This window comes from Solanum stenotomum, chromosome 10, assembly GCF_019186545.1.
Source record: "Solanum stenotomum isolate F172 chromosome 10, ASM1918654v1, whole genome shotgun sequence".
In the NCBI taxonomy this organism is placed as follows: domain Eukaryota; kingdom Viridiplantae; phylum Streptophyta; class Magnoliopsida; order Solanales; family Solanaceae; genus Solanum; species Solanum stenotomum.
This window is the reverse complement of record NC_064291.1, coordinates 26053171-26062873: the sequence shown is the minus strand read 5'-3', so window position 1 is coordinate 26062873 and position 9703 is coordinate 26053171. Positions and strand designations below refer to the sequence as shown.

At 33.1% G+C, this 9703-nt stretch overlaps 1 protein-coding gene and 1 long non-coding RNA gene across 3 annotated transcripts; both read right to left on the bottom strand.

Annotated features, from left to right (window-relative positions):
* Window positions 1–325: 325 nt before the first annotated feature.
* Window positions 326–4841, bottom strand: LOC125878298 (uncharacterized). 2 transcript variants are annotated; one of them, XR_007447741.1, is made up of 4 exons: window positions 3333–4841; window positions 2887–2970; window positions 2210–2474; window positions 326–1406 (listed from the first exon to the last, which is right to left on the bottom strand). It is a non-coding gene; the product is annotated as an uncharacterized LOC125878298 (long non-coding RNA). The 2 variants fall into 2 exon arrangements; XR_007447740.1 differs by having other exon boundaries at window positions 2887–4841.
* A 571-nt stretch (window positions 4842–5412) lies between these two features.
* LOC125878295 (uncharacterized) lies at window positions 5413–6391 on the bottom strand. The gene has a single exon (XM_049559521.1). The coding sequence runs from the start codon at window positions 6298–6300 to the stop codon at window positions 5797–5799; it is 504 nt and encodes a 167-aa protein (XP_049415478.1). The 5' UTR covers window positions 6301–6391; the 3' UTR covers window positions 5413–5796.
* Window positions 6392–9703: the final 3312 nt, after the last annotated feature.

Sequence of the window (9703 nt, the reverse complement as noted above, 5' to 3'; positions counted from 1 at the left end):
GTATGTTGCAGCTTATTTCAATTTTCTACATTGAATAAATGAATTTTCGTACAAAAATATCAAGAAAATTACATTTTTAAATACAAAATTTAATTAATAAACATTTAGCTCGATGATCATTTGTGAAATTAACTCTCTTCATTTTGTTGAAAAAATCAAAGACTTCCTATAATCTATTTTATATTATGTTATACTTTTTTATTCAAGTGCGCTAAGTTATTAACATTTACACAAAACGATTATTATTATTACTCAACTAAAAGAACATATTTTGTTATTTTAATCAATACCACTACATTGAATTTATTCAACCGTTATTATTCCATTGGTTAAACTACAATTTAATAATAACTAAAACTTAAATTGAATCTATTTTAATTTAAAAACTAGAAAGGACCATTAAAATGCTTTTGATATTCAAATTAAAAAAAGAAAAAGATACATATTTTAAATATTTAATTAATTTTTTCTCATCGTGCGGACAAATTCACTAGTTAGGTATAAAAATCAAAATAAATGAGCTTACATCAGATAAACCAATATCCACCGAGTTTAGAAGGTTGTGATTGGTCCAAAGGGCGGGTCACAAATGAATTTCTCGGTTATCAAAAACAAAAAAAAAAAATGATCAGATAAACCAATATAGGTCGAGGTTTGACTTTGAGGATACTACCCACAACTCATGCACCATGACAATTTTACATACTTGGGCTACACTCCACTTCCCCTCTTGTTGCCCATTAAGAGTTGTGATCTATCACTTTGTCAATTATCAGACTCAAAAATTCACACAGTTGTACAAGATTAGATTGTTCTCACTCTTTTGCCTTGGCAAAAATAGCCCACCCTCTATCTGTGAAAATAACATGAGGAAAGCACATACTGGTGACACAAGTACATTCTGATCCAAGATTTCAGCCTAAAGATAAAGTTTTGCTCAAAGAACGCTTACAGAAAGCAACAAGAGAAAGCGTATGCATTTGGAAGTTAGATTTCAACCTCGGGAGAAAATATTTGCAATGCGATTAATATCTGAAAGGACTTTAGCAGAGCTCCCTACCATGATTAATCTGTCAAAAATGTTGTTGGCGCATAGCTGAAGATAGTTCTCAATTAACTTGCTATGAATCGCCCGAATGCATTCCCATCACCAGTGCCCGTTCTATGCATGGGTGACTGATATCACTATTTATATCACGAGTAAATCAATTATTTCTGTAATCTACGCATGCACATGTATGTATACTATATGGACACATCGAAAACATACCTGAAATAAAGAAATGAATAGCAATTTAGCACTGCTTACCTTTGCAGGTGAGTAGCTAATTAACTCCTGAGTGTATGGTGGTCTAATTATCTTCAGTTATACGTCCTCCTTTGTTAAGTATTCTTTCACAAAGCACCTGTAACAAGAACATGACCACTTATAACGTACTCAAAAGGATTGTGAATAGTTGAATTAGGTGCAGGTAGAACACAATACAGTTTCATAACGTGCATGCAAATTTGTTCAATTGTCCATCATAATCAAGTGATCAAGAAAGTAAAGACACACAAGATGAAAAGAATAAATAATTATAAATATATAGGAATTATTAACACTTGATTGGAAATAAAAAGAAATTTAAGGATCCCAATTCGTACTTACTGATTGTCTCTATCAACTAAAAAGATGATATGTAATACAGTTAATATTAGATGCTACCTCAATTCTTATTATATAATAAAACAATTGCATTGGTTCTTTTAAGATAGAACCACTACAGAACATTGAGTACATCAGTTTGGATCAAAATTGTACACATGATTGTTGCAACTTCTCTGGACTTGGAAGAACATTACTTGTTTCCAGCCAAATTGAATTCCAAATCATCAAACAAAAGAAAGTTGCTTATTCCAAATACCAATCACACAAGAGATTTGTTGCACACTAACAGAAAACAGTAATAAGTTGTCTTTCTTAAAAGAAAGTGTATATTTCACATACTTCCTTGCTACTCCCTTACAATATTTTTGTCTTTCTAGACAGATTTTATACCCACCCAAAAGAAAAGGAATTATAAATTAGAATGGAGATGGCAAAAACAAAAGAGCTCCTAAAATTAAAACTATGCTTCATACAGCTTCATATGTATAACAGCCCTACCAAAATGAACAGTGCCAAAAGAGAAGAAATTCTACTGAGATCATTAAATAAGCATCAAACTTTGCAAGAAGTGATGTCTCGCCACCCAACCAATAAAATAGCACCAAACCTTGTAAGAAGTGATGCCTTGCCACCCAACCAATAAAATAGCATCAAACCTCGTAAGAAGTGATGCCTCGCCACCCAACCATTCTCTTTGCCTCTTGAGTTCGTCAAGAATCGGGTGTACCACGTATCATTTCCATACTTGCAGAGAGATAATTTGGCTCGTCACCATTGGACAGACGATTGATTGTAACATGACTATAGAGGACATAGAATCAGCCTTTTAAAAGAAATAAGATGAGGAAACATTTCAATTTTGATAAATAGTCATCCAAGATCCAGAGGTGTTTCATAAAGCATAAAGATAACTACTTAGCCTACTACCCCACGTATAAGCACCAAAGAGTGCAACTAATTTGCATAAAAATGTCAATTTAAGTAAGGTCCCGTCTACTGAAAACCCAATAAGAATATTTTTCTCAGATGCCTGAGTTTCTTCTCCAGTCGTATACACCGATGATTATTTATTGTTGAAAAATATATTCGTTTGATTTATAAACATCAATTTCACTCTGAAGGACCCATGTTTCATACTCAAAATACTATTCTAGGAAATCAAAGCAAGAAACAAAGATGCACCTAAGTATTGATATAAATAAAGGTGAAGAAATTTTCTGATTTTCATGACTTACCTCTCAGTGTGAGGCACTCATCAAGCAACTTCTATGTAGTTCTTTTCATGTATACCCGGAACTTTCAAATTGTTTGGTCCATCCCTGAAATCAAACTTTATTTGACATCTTAAAACACAATTTCAACTGATACAATTAAACTTTTAACTCCTCAATGAAAATAAAAGGCAGACAATTCAACATTTCAATGATCAATAGCAATATTGAAGCTCTGTTGGTATTTTAAAAACCCAAAAAGAGCAAAAATGAATAACACCGAAATTAATAAAAACATAAGAAACAATTGTGAACAAAAAGGAAAGAGGAAGAAGAACCAAGCTGAGGGCTGAAAGTAAAAAGAGGTTCAGATTGCATTCAACACTACATACGATATTCCGTTCCAACCTTCACCAACTCTTTGCTTAATTGTACACATAGCATGCTCGCTCACCGCACACTAGCATTACCTTGTCATAATGTAGAAGCAAACACAGCTCTACACTGACCACACTTGTTTAGGAGCTTTGTAGAAAACCTGAAGACACTAACAGGGAAATGGTGGTTACAATACTTTTGTAGAGAAGTTGAAAGTAGCAAAAAGAAATGGAGATTTTAATTAACTCAAGTTGTGTGACCTATTCTCAACACCAAAGATATGCATTCTAAGAATAGTTTCTGGTATCATTTTTATTACAGTTGCATTTACTCTTGACTATCAAATGTTCAAATTAAAATTACAAAATCAACTGAAGCTTTGAAGTAAAAAAAAGTTGCCAACAATTCTTGTTCATACGGTATATAAGCTTGAGAAACTTTGTATGTACCAAGTTGATTTCACATAAAGATTCTACTGTGAATGCCTTGTAACAGAAGGTTATGTAAGAAGGTAACACAAACAGAGAGTGAAGAGTTGCATTTACTTGTTTGGCTTGCATTTGATGTTTGTAGGGTAGCATTTGGGATTGTCAAGGCTTTATTTCAGCACAACAAGAGCTGACTTAGTGGTAAAAAAGAGTGAAAACCAAAGAGAACAGAAAAAGCATGACAGTAAGAAATTTCCAAAAACAACCTTAAAAGGAAAACCATAAGCAAAGGAGAAACAAATGTAAGAGCAGGAAATGAAAATGGGGGCCTTTAGCAGACTCGACAAAGTATTGACTATTGATATGAAGGAAGAGAAGTGTGAAACAGGTATCATAAGAAAATACGCGTGTACTAATATCAATTTAGAACAGAATCTTTCCTATATTGGTTTTACAAGGGGTTTCAAATTGAAATTACCAACATAACCCTGGATGACAAAGGACTTGGAGACCGGTACTTATTATAGAGTTAGAAATATATATATATCTATTCTGACCACAGTAGCATATCATGCAAGTCAACCTTTCAGACGGAAGGAACTGATCAATCTTTTCATATGTTCTATTTTTCTCTCTTATTTCATGGTTTGAGGGAGGGGTTTGGAGAGCAGAAGGTTAGTGAGAGATGTATCCATGCTTGCATACGAATGGATAATACATGGAAAAGCATACAGTTGATAACCCTACTTGAATGAATAATACAGAAGCATACAGTTAATAAAACCTACTTCTAGAAAAGCAGATTCAAAAGGGAACTGCTAAAGAAACTACACTAAAATCACAAGTACTAACTGATGAATAAATCAGACGAAAAATCAAATAGCAAAATTAAGTATGAAAATCATAGTAAATGAGCTTAAATCAAATAAACCAACATAGCTCGAGGTCTGATTTTGAGGATACTACCCAGACAACACATGCAGCCATGACAATTTTGCATTCATTGGCTACACTCCACTTCCCCTCCCATTGCCCATTAAGAGTTCTGCTCTTCACTTTGTCAACTATCAGACTTGAAAATTTTCACAGCTGTACAAGATTAGATAGTTCTCACTCTTTTGCTTTGGCAAATGTAGCCCACCGTCTGTTGCCACAGATTCCTACATTATATGTGAAAAATCACACGAGTTAGCACATACGGGTGACAGAAGTACATTCTGATCCAAGAATTCAGCCTAATGATAAACTATTGCTCAAAGAATGCATACAGAAAAGCAAACAAGAGAAAGCCTATACATTTGGAAGTAAGATTTCAACCTCAGCAGGAAAATATTTGCAATGCAATTTAATGCAACTTATATCTGAAAGGACTTCTCAGAGCTCCAGACCATGACAAATCTGCCAAACTATATTAAGAATTAAACAGTTTTAGTTTCACAACTAACAAAACATGAAAAACGGAACAAGGAGATGTGAGAGTGCAATGAAGGCATTACCAATTAACCATCCAAATAATGTGATGGTGAAAGATTAAAACATGCAGATTTCCCCTATTAAATGATTTTGTTAGCACAAAATAATGAGACACAAAGTTAATTTGTTACACTGATTCATATGATATAAAAGAGAAACTTGTCAAGGACAGAACAAAAGCAAAAAAATTTACTATACAATAAAAAGCTCATAACAGCAGAAAAAATTATATGATAGACCGAAGCAGAACAGTGTAATGACACAAAAGTAATACTAATATTTCTAATTACTGCTGAAGCTACATATAAAATCGAAGAGACATAAATTACAGAAGGATATGCTAATGGCTCTAAACCACTAGCCGACTGAAACTAGACCAACTGACGCTACAATACTATAGCAGGCGATTAAAACGAAAAAACCCAAACTTATGACTAGACTATACAGCCCAAAACAACAGCCTAACTAGATCTACTTTTCTGCTATAATTAAAGGTAAATTAAAGGACCTAAATAAGGAAATATGATAAATTGCTTGACCAACTCGTCCTTCCCCTTGAAAAAATAAGGGAAGCTTTCACGAGCCGGGAGCAAAACACAAACTTAAGACTCTATCGTCGTCGTCGTCATCATTGAAACATCCCATAACTGTTCAACTAGTCGGCCAGATCGATCCTGAGAAGACGCCTCAAGTCGCTTGTAGCGTGGAGGTTATGTTCACTTTCCTTCTTGAAGAAAGCCGGCACAGGCAAAGAGCTCGGTGGCGGCGAGGAGGAGGAGAAACCCGATCCAGCATAGAAATGAGCAATCGTTATGTTCTTAGGCACCATATCCGGCTCTGGACCCAGCCGATCTGTAGTGGACAACACCAGATCTTCACCAGTGACAAGCTTGTTTTCCTTCAACACTTGACCACGCTTTAGAATTTTCACCTCTCCCATCACCAGATGGAGATTTTTAGCACTAGGAGGACAAGTTGAAAAGTTAGCAGATCCATTTTTTTGTGGACTTCGCTTTCTTCGGTTATTCTTAGGGTTAGGGTTAGGGTTAGGATTAGGTAGAGGGTTAGAAGTGGAATTCCGTCGAGATCTCATAGGTTGACGATAGCTTACATGATGTTTGAGAACATCTTGTGGTTGAAGAAGGGCAACTCCGGCCATCGGAATAGATCGGATGAAAAAAATTTAATTGAGGTATAATGGAAAAAAATAAATACTGTATTATATATATAGGATATAGGAAGAAAGAACAGACGCAGGTTTATTTGTGGAGATGGAAAGGAAGAAAGGGAGAAGGGCTTATAAAGAAATCAAAGGCGGTCTTGGGAACATAAAACAAATAAAAATAAAAAAATAAACTAAAAGAGACAATGACGTGGCTGTAGTTGAGCGGTTCCTATTAGGATATACGCGCATTTAATAGCGCGTCCACATTTTCTCCTTTTCCTTCGTTGAATTGGAAACTACTAGGAAAAAATATGAGTACATATTTTAATATTAAATCATTTTCATTTGAAAATACATGTTGTTTTTGTTTTTTAAATTTTTACTTCTGCATATAAATACTAGGGTAAGCTACATAAATTTCACTACTTTAGATCTTAATTACTACGAATCCCACTAGTTTTCAAATTATTTCTTATGCCATTTTTCATTTATAAGATACATGTTTAATAAGTTGTAAGATACATGACTCTATTAAAATTCAAAGGACGTGATACATGTTTTAATTAATTTGAATTAATTGTTATAACTTAATCCCTTAATTATAGGAGTAAGTTATGGAAACTCAACAACCAAAACGTATTTAATGGATCCATTGTATCAACTGACATCATAAAAATTAGTAATCTAAAAGTGAGAACTTCATCTTCTTCATCAATTCATTTTTTGAATCTTAAAATTTTCGAGATCTCTTTTTGCAAATTTGTTGAGACATTCGGGTTCTTGGCCTCTAAAATTGAATATGAAAATTATAGAATTGATGAAATACGTTTGAGAGCTAATGCAAACTACAACGATCTAGTGGATGGTATTTCAAAACAAACTGTACTCGAAAAAGGATGGAGATCAGATACACGAAGGTAATCTAACTCTAATGAAAATATAAAACGAGATGGACATGAGGTTTCATATGGAATTGAAAAGAAGTCAAACAAATTTCGGGTTGTATCCATTGTGCATAAAAACAAAAGATCACAATTTTGGATGTAGCATTAATGATGAAATTGCGTTTGAGCCAGATACATCAATTGTTCAAGTTGGGGATGATGACATGACTGTATCTGCCGCAGTTCTTCCAGAGAATCATAGTGTAGATGCATTATGTGTTTTGAATACTAAATCGAATCATGTTATTGGTGACTGTAGTCACAAATTTGTTAAAGTCAAGTAGTGTATAAGTACAAGAAGACTATTATGGTTGTTATGCAAAAATATGTCATAGACAATCAATTCCAATACAATGTTGCAAGATCCGATAAGAAGAGGCTAGTCATGCTTGTTATTTTGATGGTTGTATCTTTTTTTGTGTATCTTAGAAACACGATGAAAATGTGTCATAATATTGATGAAAGTAGATGTAATGTTAAATGTGTTTTTATCGTGTATGTTAATTTCATAACATGGTCATTCTTAAAAGTAATGATCTAATCTTCAGGAGTCATAATTTTATAGTGTGTATCTCGAACAAATAATATGTATCTCGGACAAATAATTTATACCACATTATTAAAAGTAACAATCTAATGTTTAAAAGTGAAATTTTAAAGCATATATTTCTTATTAAGCGTGTATCTAATATAATAATGTTGAGCAAATATATGAAAATAAATGTGCCATAACTTAATAGTGTATCTCGGACGACTAAACGACCTCATGTTTAAGAGTAATGAATTTTGTGTATATTTTGTTAAACAGTTATCCCTGAAAAATAATGTAGTACATATACATGAGAAAAACGTCTAGAGATATTATATGTGTATCTCATATAAATAATAAGTATCTCGAATGAGCAATAATTTGGATAGCATAAATGATTAGTTGGGCATGTATCCCAGGTTTGTTGTGAGTAGCGTTATAGTGAATTCATGAAAGTGTTAAGTTTCATTAATTTGTATCTTATGTAATTAAGCATGTATCTGGTAGCCTCAGCTATTGTAACGCCTTTGTGTGCAGTTATTTTTTGAGTTGTATGTCTGAGGAGTGTCAATGGATATTCAAATCATCATGTTTGAATAAAATAATTATTTTTCGAGTGAGGTCTTTCAATAACTATCACATATGTCTGTAAAAGGATAAAGTATTGTCACATCGTCAAGAAACAGTTGGTTTAATAGCTGGAATAGTTGCTCCAAAATATGAGAATCATAAAGAAAGCATACTCCAAAGGACATTCAGGAAGATGTTAAACGTGACTTCGGAGAAGACATTAATTACATGAATGCGTTCAAGAGGAGGCTTAGCAAGTTCAAGAAAGGGGAAATCTAAAAAAAGAACTNTATTGTCACATCGTCAAGAAACAGTTGGTTTAATAGCTGGAATAGTTGCTCCAAAATATGAGAATCATAAAGAAAGCATACTCCAAAGGACATTCAGGAAGATGTTAAACGTGACTTCGGAGAAGACATTAATTACATGAATGCGTTCAAGAGGAGGCTTAGCAAGTTCAAGAAAGGGGAAATCTAAAAAAAGAACTTCAAATGACTAATTTATATAAATGTTTTCAATGTCATCTGAAAGAACAAACGTGCTCATTGGCTTAGGAGGTCTTTGTTATCGCTAATTGAACCAGATGAGTCTTTTGATTCTCATAATTCCATAAAAGTGCACAGTATCTCAAACAATGTAGATCGACATCAAAATTTATTGATGGTATCTGTTGTCCATCAGTCAGATACTTAGCATATGCAGTTGTATATAATATATAGTCCCTGACAAATGAACATTAAATAAGTAATATGAAAAATCATAACTAATAAGTAAAGATATTTTAAAGGTGCAGAAAAGATATTTTAAAGGTGCAGAAATGCATACATTGATTCCAACTCTGATTCAGATACATGATACGGTTGAAACAAATATACAATAGGAATAATCTTACTTTGCTGCTTTAACTAATGTTGATTATGTAGAGTTGGATATGAATTTAGTACATTCAAAATGTGTAATGAGATGATTAATGAAGAGGGAGTAATGGGGGATGTGTGAGAATTATGTGGGGGAGGGAACGAGATACAAACATGTTATGGGATTGGGGATGAGGGAAACAGCAGAATTGGAGAGAGAAATTAATTTGAATTGTTAATGTCCCACTAATTAAGGAGATGTAATTTCAAAATAATTATTAAATACCATATTTAAATGGATTGTGTATCTGATTTAACTTTTTAAAATATATGGTATAGTTATTAAAAAGTGGTATTATATGAAATATTTTTAAAGTAGAGATAAAATATGTATATATGGTAGTAAAGTATGTCTTAATAGGTAGTTTTTCCTAAATACTAGTCCAGTACTTGCACAGGTCCAATATAAAATAGATATTTTATCCAATCATATTACA